Source organism: Stegostoma tigrinum, unplaced genomic scaffold (genome assembly GCF_030684315.1).
Source record: "Stegostoma tigrinum isolate sSteTig4 unplaced genomic scaffold, sSteTig4.hap1 scaffold_212, whole genome shotgun sequence".
Lineage (NCBI taxonomy): Eukaryota > Metazoa > Chordata > Chondrichthyes > Orectolobiformes > Stegostomatidae > Stegostoma > Stegostoma tigrinum.
In genome coordinates, this window is record NW_026728149.1 from 91479 (window position 1) to 110182 (window position 18704).

The 18704-nt window shown below is 45.3% G+C and overlaps 1 protein-coding gene across 2 annotated transcripts in view; it reads right to left on the reverse strand.

The window, feature by feature from the left end:
* LOC132207928 (utrophin-like) overlaps positions 1 to 18704 on the reverse strand; it is a 136126-nt gene that overhangs the window by 90451 nt on the left and 26971 nt on the right. Inside the window, exons 2-3 of one of the 2 annotated variants that reach the window (XM_059643740.1) lie at positions 2377 to 2478; positions 958 to 1214 (exon numbers count right to left, since the gene is read on the reverse strand). In XM_059643740.1, coding sequence (XP_059499723.1) covers positions 958 to 1214; positions 2377 to 2473 — 354 coding nt within the window. In that variant the 5' untranslated portion in view covers positions 2474 to 2478. Of the gene's footprint in view, positions 1 to 957; positions 1215 to 2376; positions 2479 to 18704 lie in introns of those variants that run through there. The other variant, XR_009444016.1, reaches the window with a different exon arrangement.

The following is an 18704-nucleotide window of genomic DNA, read 5'->3' on the forward strand; positions in this document are numbered from 1 at the left end:
CAAGTAACCAGCTTTTGGGCAGAGTAGAGTTGCTGAGATGATAGACCAGGATTTAAGGGTACCAGTAGTGATAATATGCTGAACACAATCAAATTTTGAGGTTGTAGAATGATGTGGTCTTCAGCATTTTTGAAACTTTGACCATTTTCCTTCCTCTTCACAGAACAAGTCAAATAGCGGCAGCACAATGTTGCATGGCCGCTCAAGCCTGCTCCACCGTTGATGATGATTGTGGCTGGTCTTCCACATCAATTAAAAACTTTTGCTCATATCTCATCCGCTTTTCAAAACATTGATCTATTCACGTGTAATATCTCTCTCGCTAAATTCATGAGAATTCATTCCAATCACTGAACTCCTAACGCTGACCCACCTGAGATCAAAAAATTCAGCTGAGATCAGGAACTGATCTCGCCTGTATGGCTGAGCTGGTTTTTAAAAGTTTGCCAGTGAGAAACATTCATTCAAAAAAATAGAATTGCATGGATTGCTCTCCAATCCTAAACTCTATTCAAATTCAGTTGGCTGAACGGTTGGTTTGTGATGCAGAGTGATCCCCTCCAACAGAGGGCTCAATTGCCACACCAGTGAGCTTACCACAAAGGATCTTCGCCTCAACCCCTCTACTTGCCTGAGGCATGGTGATCTTCAGGTTAAATCATAACCAGTTGTCTCTCTCTAAGGAGTGGCCAAATGGCGTGGTAAGGCTTTTCCTTTAATCCTGATAACATGGCAACAAGTAGATAACTCAGCTGATGTCACTGACTAATAGAATCCTCAATTATACTCATATTAACGATGTGATATCATCAGAAGGCAGGCTCAACGAAGTTTTAATTTGCAAATTAAGTTAACAACCATTCAATCAATATTACTGAAGTATTCCTATTACTGATCATCTCGATACAACATTGTGGTTACATGTTCATAAGTGAAGTGTAATGTAATTGCACTTACTGTGGTTTTATCAATGTGATCCTGCAATGAGTCAATAAACAGGTCACCCACAGGTTGCCAATCAGTGTGGATCCCCTCAGCTGTTATCACATGAGCCTCAAGGTCATCCAGAGCTTTCTGCAGTTCTTGAAGTTTCTCCAACGCCTTTTCCACCTGTTTCTGCCAGTTGCTCGCATGGGTTTTCAATTGCTCCCAAGTTTCCTTCACTTCTATTGACTGTTTGCGGACAGCTTTAGCTCTCTCTTCTGGGTTAGGTTCTGGAAATATGAAGTGCAAATAATTTATCAACTATTCATGTCTTTGATCAATGGAACTTAAGTTTTCTTTCTAAATCCCTTTCCTTGAAAAGGTCTCTCTGGACTTTCTCCTGAAATTGGGATATACAGTATAAGACTAAAGATTTTATGACAGGCACATCAATGATAAATTCTCTAATTAGCTGGCAGGTCACGGAGCCATTCACGGGGAATCACAGAGAACCAATACAAAGCCGAATAAAATTCCGCAGATATTTCAAATTTATGACTACCAAGGAAACTTTAAAAAAGGAAAAGGATTAGAGTGACTAAGTGGGTAAAATTCTCAACAAAAGATATGAAAAATCCTTTCAGGATATCTTTCATAGCTATGAACCAAACATCCAACATAAACCAACTTTCATCTTTCAGGCCTGGCAAGTTAGAATGATAAGCCCTAAGTCTACCCTGCATAGTTAACTCAAGAACTCACTTAATGAGGTTGTTAAGAGATATAGAGATAACAAAGTGTGCAGCTGGATGAACACAGCAGGCCAAGCAGCATCTGAGGAGCACAAAAGCTTACATGTTGGGCCCAGACCCTTCATCAGAAAAAGGGGAGGGGGAGAGGCCTCTGAAATAAATAGGGAGAGAGGGGGAGGCGGATCGAAGATGGATAGAGGAGAAGATAGTTGGAGAGGAGACAGACAAGTTAAAGAGGTGGGCTAGAGCTAGTAGAGGTGAGTGTAGGTTGGGGAGGGAGAGTGTAGGTTGGGGAGGGAGGGGGGTAGGTTAGGTTGGGGGGGGGGGGGGGAGGGAGGGAGGGAGGGAGGGAGGGAGGGACGGACGGACGGAGGGAGGGAGGGAGGGAGGGAGGGAGGGAGGGAGGGAGGGAGGGAGGGACGGAGGGACGGAGGGAGGGAGGGAGGGACGGAGGGACGGAGGGAGGGAGGGACGGACGGAGGGAGGGACGGAGGGACGGAGGGAGGGAGGGATCAGTCCGGGGAAGACAGACAGGCCAAGAGGTGAGGTTAGTAGGTAGGAAATGGGGGTGTGGCTTGAGGTGGGAGGAAGGGGTAGGTGAGAGGAAGAACAGGTGAGGGAGGCGGGGACGAGTTGGGCTTGTTTTGGGATGCAGTAGGGGGAGGGGAGATTTTGAAGCTTGTGAAATCCGCATTGATACCTTTGGGCTGCAGGGTTCCCAAGCAGAATATGAGTTGCTGTTCCTGCAACCTTCGGGTGGCATTGTTGTGGCACTGCAGGAGGCCCAGGACGGACATGTCGTCTAAGGAATAGGAGGGGAAGTTGAAATTGTTCACGACTCGGAGGCGCAGTTGTTTGTTGTGAACCGAGCATAGGGACTGCTTTGCAGAACACCTAAGTCTCTCCTTGGTTTCCCCGATGTTGAGGAGTCCACAATGGGTCCAGCGGATGCGGTATACCAGATTGGTAGATGTGCAGTTGAACATCTGCTTGATGTGGAAAGTCTTCTTGGGTCCTGGATGGGGGTGAGGGAGGAGGTGTGGGGGCACGTGTTGCACTTCCTGTGGTTGCAGGGAAAATGCCGGGTGTGGTGGGGTTGGAAGGGAGTGTGGAGCGGACAAGGGAGTCATAGAGAGAGTGGTCTCTCCAGAAAGTAGACAATGGTCGGAGGAAAAATGTCTTTGGTGGTGAGGTCAGATTGCAGATGGTGGAAATGTCAGAGGATGATACATTGTAGGCAGAGGTTGGGAGGGTGGTATGTGAGGATGAGGGGGTTCTCTTTTGGTGGTTATTGCGGGGACGGGGTGTGAGAGTTGAGTTGCAGGAAATGAGAGAGACACGGTCGAGGGCGTTCTTGACCACTGCGGAGGGTTGCGGGGGTGTGGGATGGGTTGGGGGGAGTTGCGGTCCTTGAAAAATGAGGACATCCGAGGTGTACGGGAATGGAATGCCTCGTCCTGGGAGCAGATGTGGCAAAGGCAAAGGAATTGGGAATAGGGGATGTAATTTTTGCAGGAAGGTGGGTGGGAGGAGGTGTATCCTAGGTCGCTGTGGGAGTCGGTGGACTTGAAATGGATATCAGTTTCGAGGTGGTTGCCCGAGATGGAGATAGAGGGGTCCAGGAAGGTGAGGGAGGTGTTGGAGATAGTCCAGGTGGACTTGAGGTTGGTGCCCGAGATGGAGACATATATAGCTCCATTCATATTCACAAATCTCTGTTTCAAATCTAATCTTCTGAAGCACGTATGTAATTTTTCATTGTCAAATAATGTTGGAATGTTGATTGCACAGCAAAAGTGTTTCAAGAGACTGATTGGCCTCATACTGTTTAGCCAATTGTATTTGGCAAGTTGACGTTCAGCACTTCTGTAACAAGTCCAATCCCAGTAAGTGGAGCAAATGGCATGGTCAACATAAATACAAGAGAGAAAAATTAAGACAATGGCCTGAGTATTTCGCCCGATTACAGCAGAGGCATTAACACATCCTAGGTTACATTAATTTATCTCTGAATCTACCAAGAAATGAATTATCTGACAATGTCATGACAACATTGAGACATTTGGCAAGCTCAGGGGCAAGGGGGCTGGTTCAGAACTGTACACAGAAACGTAATGAAATGCCGAAACACTGTACGGCGAGAATGGTACTAACAAGGAAATGGTACTATTTCATCTGTATCAATCCGTAGTTGGAATATACATGGTTTGAACCAGCACCAATGCAAAATTGAATAGCCATTGCATGACATAGCATGTGTTCAGAATGAGGAAGAGATGAAGCTTAGTTAGGATTCATTTCACGAAAATGAATCTCAACTAACTAATCTAATTAAACAAGGCAGTTTTACATACAGAACGCTGGTTTACCATCAAAATCTGCACTGACTGACTTCCAGATAGTAAACTGAAAGCTGTTGATCTCAAACTTTGCTTATAAACAGAACTGAAAGATGAAGTGACAATATTGGATTCAGGATTGCAAACTGACATTGGTGATTAAGCAACTGATAGAGACCATCCATGTAGTTAATCTTGAATTGGCAGCATTACAAGTGACCAGGACAATACCTGCTCTGTAAAAATAAGAAACAGAAGACAACTGAGATGCAAAAATGCGACATTCAATTAGAATTACAAAATACCTTAAGCAAACAATTTTATTTCATTCACATATATTATCTGCAATAATATCCATTTAATATTGGTTCTTCCAAACTGTTGCAGCACTTTGACATTAAAAGAATATTCCATCACAAGTATAGCTTGCAATAAAAATCCCAGCACGTTCTGAAATCCTTAGAATAAAAGTATTTCAATCCGATGGTGCTCCTGCATTATTCATCAGTTCCCCACTCAATGGGTATGTTCTGATATGCAGGAAACTTCTATTGTTCGATATGGGGATGGGGATTAACTTGGCATTGTTCTAATGGAGGCAGCACTGACAGATTATAATTTTCTTCCTGTGGGCTCTGTAGTCCAGATTTTTCTCTCCTCCATTATATTGCATTAAAGATCAACAACATTCACCATTTCCTCAGTCTGAGAACCGACCATGTTAAAAAGTGACCAATTAAAGTGTTGCATTGCCTTCAATTTCACAAGGACTGAACTAATCTGCTGCTTACGACACTGATTGCAAAATTAAACCATGAATTGAGAACAAAAACAGCGGGATTTTGTACTTTCAGAGATAATAGGAACTGCAGATGCTGGAGAATCCAAGATAATAAAATGTGAGGCTGGATGAACACAGCAGGCCAAGCAGCATCTCAGGAGCACAAAAGCTGACGTTTCGGGCCGAGACCCTTCATCAGAGAGGGGGATGGGGGTGAGGGTTCTGGAATAAATAGGGAGAGAGGGGGAGGCGGACCGAAGATGGAGAGAAAAGAAGATAGGTGGAGAGAGTATAGGTGGGGAGGTGGGGAGGGGATAGGTCAGTCCAGGGAAGATGGACAGGTCAAGGAGGTGGGATGAGGTTAGTAGGTAGATGGGGGTGCGGTTTGGGGTGGGTGGAAGGGATGGGTGAGAGGAAGAACAGGTTAGGGAGGCAGAGACAGGTTGGACTGGTTTTGGGATGCAGTGGGTGGAGCGGAAGAGCTGGGCTGGTTGTGTGGTGCAGTGGGGGGAGGGGAAGAACTGGGCCGGTTTAGGGATGCGGTGGGGGAAGGGGAGATTTTGAAGCTTGTGAAGTCCACATTGATACCATTAGGCTGCAGGGTTCCCAGGCGGAATATGAGTTGCTGTTCCGGCAACCTTCGGGTGGCATCATTGTGGCACTGCAGGAGGCCCATGATGGACATGTCATCTAACGAATGGGAGGGGGAGTGGAAATGGTTTGCAACTGGGAGGTGCAGTTGTTCGTTGCGAACTGAGCGGACGTGTTCTGCAAAGCGGTCTCCAAGCCTCCTCTTGGTTTCCCCAATGTAGAGGAAGCCACACCGGGTACAGTGGATGCAGTATACCACATTGGCAGATGTGCAGGCGAACCTCTGTTTCATGTGGAATGTCATCATGGGGCCTGGGATAGGGGTGAGGGAGGAGGTGTGGGGGCAAGTGTAGCATTTCGTGCGGTTGCAGGGGAAGGTGCTGGGTGTGGTGGGGTTGGAGGGGAGTGTGGAGCGAACAAGGGAGTCACGGAGAGAGTGGTCTCTCCGGAAAGCAGACAGGGGTGGGGATGGAAAAATGTCTTGGGTGGTGGGGTCGGATTGTAGATGGCGCAAGTGTCGGAGGATGATGCGTTGTATCCGGAGGTTGGTGGGGTGGTGTGTGAGAACGAGGGGGATCCTCTTTGGGCGGTTGTGGTGGAGGCAGGGTGTGAGGGATGTGTTGCGGGAAATACGGGAGACGCGGTCAAGGGCGTTCTCGATCACTGTGGGGGGAAAGCTGCGGTCCTTGAAGAACTTGGACATCTAGGATGTGCAGGAGTGGAATGCCTCATCGTGGGAGCAGATGCGGTGGAGGCGGAGGAATTGGGAATAGGGGATGGAATTTTTGCAGGAGGGTGGGTGGGAGGAGGTGTATTCGAGGTAGCTGTGGGAGTCAGTGGGCTTGAAATGGACATCAGTTACAAGCTGGTTGCCTGAGATGGAGACTGAGAGATCCAGGAAGGTGAGGGATGTGCTGGAGATGGCCCAGGTGAACTGAAGGTTGGGGTGGAAGGTGTTGGTGAAGTGGATAAACTGTTCGAGCTCCTCTGGGGAGCAAGAGGCGGCGCCGATACAGTCATCAATGTACCGGAGGAAGAGGTGGGATTTGGGGCCTGTGTAGGTGCGGAAGAGGGACTGGTCCACGTAACCTACAAAGAGGTAGGCATAGCTGGGGCCCATGCGGGTGCCCATGGCCACCCCCTTAGTCTGTAGGAAGTGGGAGGAGTCAAAAGAGAAGTTGTTGAGGGTGAGGACGAGTTCGGCTAGGCCGATGAGGGTGTCGGTGGAGGGGGACTGGTCGGGCCTGCAGGACAGGAAGAAGCGGAGGGCCTGGAGGCCATCTGCATGCGGAATGCAGGTGTATAGGGACTGGACATGCATGGTGAATATGAGGTGTTGGGGGCCAGGGAATTGGAAGTCCTGTAGGAGGTGGAGGGCGTGGGTGGTGTCACGGACGTAGGTAGGGAGTTCCTGGACCAAAGGGGAGAAAATGGAGTCCAGATAGGTGGAAATGAGTTCGGTGGGGCAGGAGCAGGCTGAGACGATGGGTCGACCAGGGCAGGCAGGTTTGTGGATTTTGGGAAGGAGATAGAAACGGGCCGTGCAGGGTTGGGGAACAATGAGGTTGGAGGCTATGGGTGGGAGGTCCCCTGAGGTGATGAGGTCATGAGGTCATGAATGGTGTTGGAGATGATGGTTTGGTGCTCGGGTGTGGGGTCATGATCGAGGGGCGGTAGGAGGTGGTGTCGGAGAGTTGGCGTCTGGCCTCGGCGATGTAGAGGTCAGTGCGCCATACTACCGTTGCGCCACCCTTGTCTGCAGGTTTGATCGTGGGGTTGGGGTTGGAGCGGAGGGCTGCCCGTTCTGCAGGGGAGAGGTTGGAGTGAGTGAGAGGGGTGGAGAGGTTGAGGCGGTTAACGTCTCGACGGCAGTTAGAGATGAAGGGGTCGAGGGAGGGTAGGAGGCCTGGGGGTGGTGTCCAGGAGGAGGACTTGTGTTGGAAGCGGGTGAAGGGGTCAGTGGAGGGAGGGTTAGGTTCCCGGTTGAACAAGTAGGCATGGAGGCGAAGACGGCGGAAAAACTGCTCTATGTCCAATCGTGACTGGTATTCGTTGATGTGTGGTTGTAGGGGGACAAAGGTGAGGCCCTTATTAAGGACTGACCATTCGTCCTCAGTCAGTGGGAGGTCTGGGGGGATGGTGAAGATGCGGCAGGGTTCAGTGTGGCTGTCTCCTCTGGGGTTGCTGGCTGTGGAGGTTGTGGGCAGAGCGATGAGGTCGTCGACCGTGGGCGGGGTTCCATCGGCGTCGGCCGTGGGCGGGGTTACGTTGGCGTCGGCCGTGGGCGGGGTTCCTTCATCAAATCCAACCTGTTTTGATGAGATACTTTTGACTGTATAATCATCCCTCCATACGAAAGCCTCTTCCTCTCCATCCATTGAATTCAATACTCTCTGACTTTGCAATGAACTGCACATTAATTGCCCTGGGCAATCTAAAAACATTTCCGAGTTGAAAACTTATGGCCAACTCCCAATGTAAATAGATTCCTAAATGTACAGTTATTAGCTGAGAAAATGGAAGCAGGTTCACTTACATGCCAATGTACAGGCCTAAACATGCACTTTAGTTTTGAAAAACTGAATGGTGGCTGGGAAAACGTCAGTTTGTATAGGTAGAAAATGGGGAGGTGGGTGGGGTCAGGAGCAATCAACAGGGTGGAGCCCAAAGAGAAAGACAGTTGGACAGATTTAGGAGTTGCTAATGATCAGGCTGGGAGGGTGAATAGTTGTTAATGGGGACTGTTAGTCATTAACAATAGCGGGTGTGTCGGGGGAGGCTACGTGGTAACAAGGCCTGGTGTGTGGGGTGGGGGAGGCTGGGACATGGGAGAGTTTCGGCCCAAAAATTATTCAACTCAATATTGAGTCCGGAGGGCTGGAGGGTCCCCAAGCACAAAATGAGGTGTTGTTCCTCCAGCTTGCACTGGGCTTCACTAGGACACTGCAGCAAGCCGGAGACAGAGATGTTGGTCAGGGAGAAAGGTGGTGCATTGAAGTGGAAGACATATTTTTCAAAAATCTGATCTCAGATTTAGTCAAACCCTTCCCTCCACCAGTTTGTCACTGTTAGAAAATTTGGCCAGTTCATTAAACCCCTGAGTCCATGTTGTTGGTTTTAACTACAAATAGGCAAGATCCCTACATGATCCTCGGACGCCACAGCAAGTACTCTTACAAGTCTCAATCTTGATACCACTTCTCAACTGAAAACTCACCACTTCAGCCAGTTTCAATCCATTCCTGTGTTTTGTTTTAATTCTACCACAATGAGCTTCAATAGCTCTGTTACATGGAACTTTGCTGAAGTTTCTTTTTTAAAGTCTAGATATATGTCAAATCAGGTAATGATCTAAATGAATTGCGAAGCAGACTCATAGATCCAAATGACCTTCTCCTATTTCTGCATCTTGGAATTCCCACAGTCTACCTGGAACATGATTTCCTCTAAAAGTTCAAAGTGGTTCGTCAGCCAGACTGCCCCTTCCAAACCTACATGTTGGCCAATGTTAATTAGATTAGCTGTTCGACCCTCACTCCTCACAATCATTTCCAGTATTTTACTCCGACCTTGGTTAAGTGTAATGAACTTTAAGTTTTAGAATCCTTACAATGTGGAGACAGGCCCTTCGGTCCAAAATGTTCAGTTGGATCCTTGGAACATCCCACCCAGACCCATCCCCCTATAACACACCTAATCTACACATCCCTGGACACGATGGGCAATTTAGCATGGCCAGTCCACCTAACCCGCACATCTTTGGACAGTTGGAGTAAACCGAGCACCCGGAGAAAACTCACACAGACACAGGGAGAACTTGCAAACTCCACACAGACCGTCACCCAAGTCTGGAATCAAACCCGGGTCCCTGGTGCCAAGAGGCAGCGGTGCTAACCACTGCACCACCATGCCGCCCTTAAAGACATGTCCTTTGAGTCAGAAACAAACCAGCAACCAGAGGATCTTTTTGGATCTTTATTTGAAAGTTAACCTGTTTCCAATTTGTATTACCAAGATATTCCCAGAATATAATTTCCTCGTAACAATTACCAGCACATCACAAATAAAATCCCTTGGCTCCCTCAACACCTGAAATACACGCTATTAAAGCCACTTGCAAAACTAAAGACTGCATTCTCAACAAAGCGAAATGGAAAGTATTTTATTGAAAGAACGAACTACCTTCTGCATCTCCTTCCCTTGCTCTACACTTTTCATCTCTGAACTGATAGATTGCCACAGCACATACCAGTAGAAATCAGGAACCATAGACAAGAGTGATCGTTATCGTTACTATCCCAAGGTCCCACAGACAAACTACTCTTACGTTGAGTTGCTACAATGTAGCCCCTGATTATTAATTCAACCTGGAACTATTTTGTTACAAATCGACGAGACACTTTCATCACAATGGGAGCAGATTAAATGCTGTCTCATTTCAATGTATTTCAATGCTGTCTCATTTTTGAATGTTTTTTTATTACGTCATTATCGTGTGTTACTGCTTTAGTGCATCAGCAGCCAGGTAACCAACAAATTCTCTGATGTATCACTGGCAATTATGGACTTCGGGCCAGGTTCATTAATGCTTTGATTTTTCTCTCTCCTTCTACTTTCAGGAATCCCAGTGTTTCTTGGCCTTCCAACTGACCTACCAGTGTTCAAGGATATTCTTTTCCATACAGCAAGATATTATTTTCAGAATTATATCCCCAAAACATAATCTAGCAATTTAACACAAGAAATTCAACTGGCATACGCCAGCTAGAGTTATCACATTCGTAACCCTTATGACAATTGTTTGTAGATTCTCTACATCCTCTCAGCATTGTCTGGCCAATACTTTCCTCCATGTACTGTGTTAACAGCAAAGTCACAAAGTGAAATTATATTCTATTTGTGTCAAATTTCAGAAGTACAATGGATTCAATGGTAAAGAAATACTAACTCAAATACAGCAGCTATAGGTAATCAGTTTAACCTTCCAACCAAAGCAGAACAACAACCAAATGACAGACTGCCAAACTATACAACCAAAACAACAGCAAATTCAAAATAAGAAAAGCCATGATTAAACTGCTCTCATGGGAATGCACTTGATAACTGCACTCGGATACAGGGAAAAATGCCAAGCCTGGAGGAAAAGTGCAGCACACCCCTAAGGTAAACTCAGGTTGTTGAAGGCATGCTTCACAAGAAATAAATTAAAGAAATTTTGGCTTTACTGCTGGCAAACACAGCAAATGGCTGGTGAAAACAAATGAGACGTTTCTGAAGGAAGGCTCAACTTCAAAAACATGTGCTCCAAAGAATCAACATGACAAAACAAAATAAGAAAATCAGATGACACCAAAAACAGAAGTTGCTGGACAAGCTCAGCAGGTCTGGCAGCATCTGTGAACAAAAATCAGAGTTCATGTTTTGGGTCGGGTGACCCCTCCTCAGAACACAACCGTCTTGTTTGTCCGTTTCTATGCATAATGCAAAATGTAAAACAGTTGTCTAATTGCAAAGATTTTCATCATGTTTTAGTATTTCAGCCAGAACATACTGCTTATTAGATGATTAAATTGGTCTTTCATGACAAGCCTGCTCATAAAGTTGTGTCTAAACTGCAGTGGGTAATCACTTGAGCAATGCTGGATGTGTCAAAATGTCAAAATGCTGCTTGGCCTTCGGTGTCCATCCAGTTCCACACTTGGTTGTCTCTGATTCTGCAGCATCTGCAGTTCCCATCATCACTGATACAATTTTGTGACTTACCCATTTACAAACCAAATATTTCAGAAGATATTCTAGACAATAGAAGAAATCTGTTAAATTACTTTATGTTGAATCTTTCAGGGTAATGCTAAGAGTATGTTTTTGCATGTTTCAGTTTTCAAATCAGATGCACAGCAACAGGACGCCTCCAAGTATTTCTAAACAAGACAGATTTGATTTTTTGTGGTGGCACAGAAGCAGAACAGTTGTTGCCAGTCTCCAAAAGTCTATTACTTTAGCATATCAGAGTCTCTGGGGTAATCTCACAGCATACTCACGACAAGATCACTCTCAAAGCCACACACAAATCAAATCTAATTCTAGACGGATTCTTCTCTTTACTTCTATTTATTTTAAAGCAAACATTTGTACGGAAAAGAATTTTACAATCAGACTGTTTGAATCAACTGCTTTAGAAAAAGGCCGACAAACAAACACACAGCACGCAGTTCTGGGCAAATTATTGAGGGTCTGTCTACCAGTCCTTACCATTTCTTCATGAGGACCATAAATCTTTTTGAATCCTTATATTTCCTTGTTGACCTTGTCAGCATTTCATGATAAAGTACATATAAATGCTTAAAACAAGTCAAAATCCTGGAATTCCCTCCCTAATGTCATTGCGAGAGTAGCTATATCACATGGCATGCAGCGGGTTAAGAAAGCAACTCACCACCACTTTCTCAAGGGCAACTCAAGACAGGCAGTGATGTCCATATCGCAAAAGTGAATAAAAATTGTATATTGAAATAAAGATACACAATAGTAAGTCTCACCTCAGGTGAGGAAACTACTGGAAGCAATTCTGTGGGACAGAATTAATCCACACTTGGAAAGGCAGGGCAGTCATGGTTTTATTGAGGGGAGGCCATGTCTGAATAACTTGATTGCATTTTTTGAAGAAGTAACCAGGTGTGTACAAGAGGGGATTACATTTGAAATAATCTACTTGGGCTTTAGCAAGGCTTTTGTCAATGTCCCAAATGGAAGACTAATAGTGAATAGCCCAAGGGGTCTGAGGAAATTTGGCTACTCGGATCCGGAATTGGTCGAATGGCAAAGAACAGAGGATGATGATTGCTTGGTGTTTTGGTGATTGGAATTCTGTGTTCAGTGCAGGGATCAATGTTGGACTTTTTGCTGTTTGTGTTATTTATAAACAATTTAGATATCTATACAGCAAGACAGATCAGTTAGTTTGCAGATGGTGCAAAAATTGGTGGAGTAGTCATTCATGAGGAGGTTAGCTTTAGATAACAGGGGAATATAGATAGGCTAATCAGCAGCAAATGGAATTCAATCTGGATACACGTGAGAGAATGCACTTCAGCAGGACAAATAAGGCATAGGAATATATGATGAAAGGTGGAAGCACTGAGGATCCCAGGGATTTTAATATACATGTACACCAGTCCCTTAAGGTATCAGGTCGGGTAGATAAAGTAATGAAGAAGGCATAAGGGACACTTACCTTTACTAACTAAGGCATTGAGTTTAAGAGTAGGGTGGTTATGCTGGAACTCTGCAAAACATTGTTTAGGACACAGCTAGCGTAATGGGCACAGGTCTGGAATCCACAGTGAAGGGTTGGGGGGATGTCACTGCACTGGAGAAGGTGCAGGGGAGATTTATCAGGATGCTGTCCAAGGTGAAGAGTTTTTGAAATGAAGAAAGATTGAACAGTCTAAAGTTGTTTTCATAGAACAGACAGATGAAGGGAGAATATGATTGAAATGTTTAAAATTATGAGAGACATAAACAGAAAGAAACTTTTCGCTTTGGTGCAGGGATCAATGACTGGTCACGTAGATTTAAGGTAAGGGGCAAGAGATTCATAAGGGATGAAAGGAAAAATGTTTTTACCAAGAGGGTGCAGGGATCACTGCCAGTAAGGGTGGCTGAGGCAGAAACCCTCATAAGATTTACGAAATAAAGGTGGATACTTGCTACGCCAAGGCATACAAGGCAAATGGTACAAATGCCGTAAAATGGGATTAGAATAGTTCGGTGGCTGTTTTTCACAGGCACAGTGCCAAAGGTTCCTTTCCTGAGCTAGAGGCCTCTATGAGACAATAACCAATTCATGAGCATAATAGGTAGTTCATAACATCAATAACTTTGGTTAAAGATATTGGCTGAGAAATTCAAATTCGATTGCCTAACATGGCCATTTCTGGGAAATAGCTCAGAATGACTCCCGAAGTGAGCAGTGAATAAAGAAAAGGATTTAATCTAATTACCATTAGATACTGTTTCAACAAATCTCCTGTGCTGTGTTAAAAACCTGCCTGCCCTGCCCAAAATCCACAAGCCTGCCTGCCTGGGTCGACCCATTGTCTCAGCCCGTTGTTGCCCCACCAAACTCATCTACACCTATCTGGACTCCATTTTCTCCCCCTTGGTCCAGGAACTCCCCACCTACATCTATGACACCACCCACGCCCTCCACCTCCTCCAGGACTTCCAATCCCCTGGCCCCCAACACCTCATTTTCACCATGGACGTCCAGTCCCTATACACCTGTATTCCGCATGCAGATGGCCTCAAAGCCCTCCGCTTCTTCCTGTCCCGCAGGCCCGACCAGTCCCCCTCCACCGACAGCCTCATCCGCCTAGCCAAACTTGTCCTCACCCTCAACAACTTCTCTTTCGATTCCTCCCACTTCCTACAGACAAAGGAGGTGGCCATGGGTACCTGCCTGGGCCCAAGCTATGGCTGCCTCTTTGTAGGTGACATGGAACAGTCCCTCGTCCGCACCTACACAGACCCCAAACCCCACTTCTTCCTCTGTTACATTGATGACTGTATCGGCACCGCCACTTGCTCCTCAGGGCAGCTCGAACAGTTCATCCACTTCACCAACACCTTCCACCCCAACCTCCAGTTCACCTGGGCCATCTCCAACACATCCCTCACCTTCCTGGACCTCTCAGTCTCCATCTCAGGTAACCAGCTAGAAACTGATGTCCATTTCAAGCCCACCGACTCCCACAGCTACCTAGAATACACCTCCTCCCACCCACCCTCCTGCAAAAATTCCATCCCCTATTCCCAATTCCTCCGCCTCCGCCGCATCTGCTCCCAGGATGAGGCATTCCACTCCCGCATACCCCAGATGTGCACGTTCCCCAAGGACCGCAACGTTCCCCCCGCAGTGGTCGAGAACGCCCTTGACCGCGTCGCCTGCGTTTTCCGCAACACATCCCTCACACCACGCCCCCACCACAACCGCCACAAGAGGATCCCCCTCGTTCTCACACACCACCCCACCAACCTCCGGATACAATGCATCATCCTCCGACACTTCCGCCATCTACAATCCAACCCCACCACCCAAGCCATTTTTCCATCCCCACCCTTGTCTGCCTTCTGGAGAGACCACTCTCTCCGTGACTCCCTTGTTCGCTCCACACTCCCCTCCAACCCCACCACACCCGGCACCTTCCTCTGCAACCGCAGGAAGAGCTACACTTGCCCCCATATCTCCTCCCTCACCCGCATCCCAGGCCCCAAGATGACCTTCCATATTAAGCAGAGGTTCACCTGCACATCTGCCGATGTGGTATACTGTATCCATTGTACCCAGTGTGGCTTCCTCTACATTGGGGAACCAACCGGAAGCTTCGGGACCGCTTTGCAGAACACCTCTGCTCGGTTCGCAATAAACAACTGCACCTCCCAGTTGCAAACCATTTCCACTCCCCCTCCCATTCTTTAGATGACATGTCCATCATGGGCCTCCTGCAGTGCCACAATGATGCCACCTGAAGGTTGCAAGAACAGCAACTCATATTCTGCTTGGGAACCCTGCAGCCCAATGGTATCAATGTGGACTTCACAAGCTTCAAAATCTCCCCTTCTCCCAATGCATCCCAAAACCAGCCCAGTTCTTCCCCTCTCCACAGTGCATCCCAAAACCAGCCCAACTTGTCTCCGCTTCCCTAACCCGTTCTTCCTCTCACCTATCCCTTCCTCCCAGGTCAAGCAGCACCTCCATTTCCTACCTACTACCTCATCCCGCCTTCTCGACCTCTCCGTCTTCTCTGGACTGACCTATCCACCTACTACCTCCCCACCTATACTCTCCTCTCCACCTATCATCTTTTCTCTCCATCTTCGATCCGCCTCCCCTTCTCTCCCTATTTATTTCAGAACCCTCTCCCCATCCCCCTCTCTGATGAAGGGTCTAGGCCCGAAACGTCAGCTTTTGTGCTCCTGAGATGCTGCTTGGCCTGCTGTGCTCATCCAGCTTCACACTTTGTTATCTTGAATTATCCATGTAATGGATTATAAAGTAATTTGAATGAAAGATAGAGCATAACCCAGGAATATGGGTATAAATTACATAGTTGAGATTATGTTACGAATACTGAGATTCATAAAGCTTTCCCTGGACAAAGAATTCACTAAGCATGTTGGTCACAAATCTGTAAATAGTTTTTTAAGCCACTCAACTCAGAATCACACTGTGTGCTGAACTAAATCTTTTCACATTTTTGACACACGCAATACAATTCATCAAAAGATATTGCTTTCAGCAGAAACACACACGGCTGTAAAAATTGCACAGCTCTTAATAAAAGTCAGTCAACTCACTGTATCTCCTTGAACATAATGAAAACTTGACTGAAATCAACTGCATAGAGCTAATTATAAGCCGAACTCTGGCAGCTCCCGTTCATATGACAGCACCACACAATTAATAAAACAGCTCCACAAAGTGTTCACAATCAAAAGACTGAGATAAGTACTGAATGACCTGGGTAACTGGAGGTCGAGTCTAGAATTTTAACTCATTGTACGAGTCAAGGTTGCGCTTGGTTATATAAATTAATGTTATGATTGGAATAGCGTAGTTTCTCTAACTGTGTGTGACTGAAATTAATCAGAGCTAACATTTCGGGTCCAGTGACTGTTCCTCAGAACTGGACCCGAAACTGGACAATAACCGGCTCGCTGTTGCTCATTTTGGGTTCCATCAGGGCCAACGTAGCTTCTAACTTTAATATAATCTCGGTCCAAACAGAGACAAAAGAATAGTTTTCCAAAGGTGACAGAAAAGTAACTCACCTTGACATCAAAAAGCCTTCCGAAAACTGAAGTCAATTGGGAATCAGGTGGGAAATGGCCGACTAGTTGGAGATATAGACAGCAAAAGGCAGGATTGGTTGTGGTTGCCGGAGATCCATCAGCTCAGTACCAGGTCATCGCTGCAAAGTTCCTCAGTCTGACCAGCTTCAGCTGCTTTATCAATGAACGTAACTCCTTCACAAAGTCAGAAGTGGGTATAGGCACTGATTACTGCAGTCCATGTCCATATGCAGCAAGGCAAAGTTTAGGCTAGGGCTGACAAGTGGTACGAATTATGCATTACAAAAAAGTGTCAGGCAATGACAATCTCCAGTAAGGGAGAATCTAAATCTCTTTACTTGACAAAAACAGAAGTTGCTGGAAAAGATCAACAGGCCTGACAGCATCTGTGAAGAGAAATTGGAATTAACATCTAAGGTCCGGTGACCCTTCCTGAGATATATATTTGAAAGTGCTGAATTTAGAGGCCTACAGAGACACAACTGGGTAGCTCTTTCAGGAGCCAGTACAGACAGAGTGGGCCAAATGGCCACCTTCTATACTGTAAAATTCTATGATTCTTCAGTTCAGAAATATTAGAATTTGATTGTGATGCAGGATAATGGAGTCGAAGTTGATCACCAAAAAAAAAAATCGCTGAGCTCACATTTTTCCGCACTTCAGTTAAAGAATAATTTACCAAAAAATCTCACTCAAATTTTACTAGTTACTTGCGCAATTTTCCTGAAAGGCTGTTACCTTGCTGGAGATGTACCCAACAGTTCCTCCATACTCATCTGTTTTTCAGCTATACTCTACAACAGTGGGTGGCAGTCGCTACATTAATTCAACACAGCACATAACTCTCAACCAAAATGTCTTTGCTGAGGACTTTCTGGCCCAAAATCTTTTCAGCATACACAAATCAAACTTGTGTTAGAATGCCTACAGTGTGGAATCAGGCCTTTTTCTGATCCAAGCCCAGACATAGGTTCAATTGATCAACTGTCAAATTGAGGATCAATGTGGTGATCGGTGACACGACACCATTGTCAAAAAGCAGAGGAACTGTGAGAAAGTCACCTCATTTACCCCGCTTTTGGCTGAGAGTCTTGTTCTGCAGGGTTTGTTCTTTTTACTGATATCTCCCACCCACGATACTGCAGAATAACTGTTCATCTTGACTATCCTGCCACCTTATTGGTGACAAGTGTATGCATGTCTGCACCTGAATGTAGAATGGTTTAAGTTTACATGTTCATCATTAATAATCCACTTTGTCACTTGTTAAAGAATACATTTAAAATAATAAATGTACTTTTTCCCCCATTAATTGATGAAGCCTGGAGAAAATTTCTTTTATCCTCAATAACGGTAACAGTCAGACATTAACAATCCTTGAGGTTACACTCGTCATATTTACAATTATTTATGGAATAGTGGGGTTCAATCTCTAGTAGGCTCTTCCAATATAGATTGTGACAAATCAAAAAAAAATTTACGTCCCAAGAAAATGCTGCTCAAAACAGGCTCATAATGATAAAATCAAATATATATCAAGTGTTTTCACTGAATGTACTTAAGAACAAAATTTACCTTCATTCTCTCAGGGAATCGAGGGACTCAGGGAGCAAGCAGGAAAGCAAATTTGAAGCCCAAGATGAGCCACGATTGTAGTGAATGAGGAAGCAGGCACAGTGGGCTGCACAGTCTTCTCCTGCCCTTGGTTCTTATATTCCTTTACAGTATTATTAGATTGGATCCAAAGCCAAATTGAAACTAAGCACAGCTGGATCCTAGCTGAACCTGTTAAAACGAGTGGAAGGGATGCACTGTCTTTAAGTTTTTCACAAAGCCTTTCTTTATTGTTCACAGGAGTGCATCAAAATATTCTGGACAGCTTTTAGTGAAAGAGCATTCCAACTAATATCAAATAGGCAATCAGTATCAAACACCAACAAATCTTAAAAGAAAGGCAGTAAACCTTTAGCAGAATATTGCTGGCCTACTTTATAAAGTACATTGTTGCATACAACATGGATACAAAGTTCCAAAGTTCTTGTCTTGACTAAATCAAGCTTCGTACAGCTTCATTTACTGTTCAGGTTTCATACAAAGTTCCGCTAAATCCTTTCACCATGTATATTTCGTAATCAAACAACAAACTAAAAGGAATTTGTGATTAGTTGCAAATAATTAGTAGCGTGTTATGAAAGTAAAGAGTCAAAATTCATAGTTTCAATGTGCAAGAGTCCACAACACAAATAACCCACAACTCTACAATCTGTGAAATATCAATTGGAATGCAAGCTGATTAAAAAAGCTCAAAGGCAACAGAAATGAGAATTAATGCTATTGGTGAAACTCCAAAGGTTAACATATCACACTGCATGCACCTTTGTATACATGGGAAGGTAATAAATGAGATTTGATTTGACATATTACCGTCACATGTAGACAGACACAGTGAAAAGTATTGTTTTA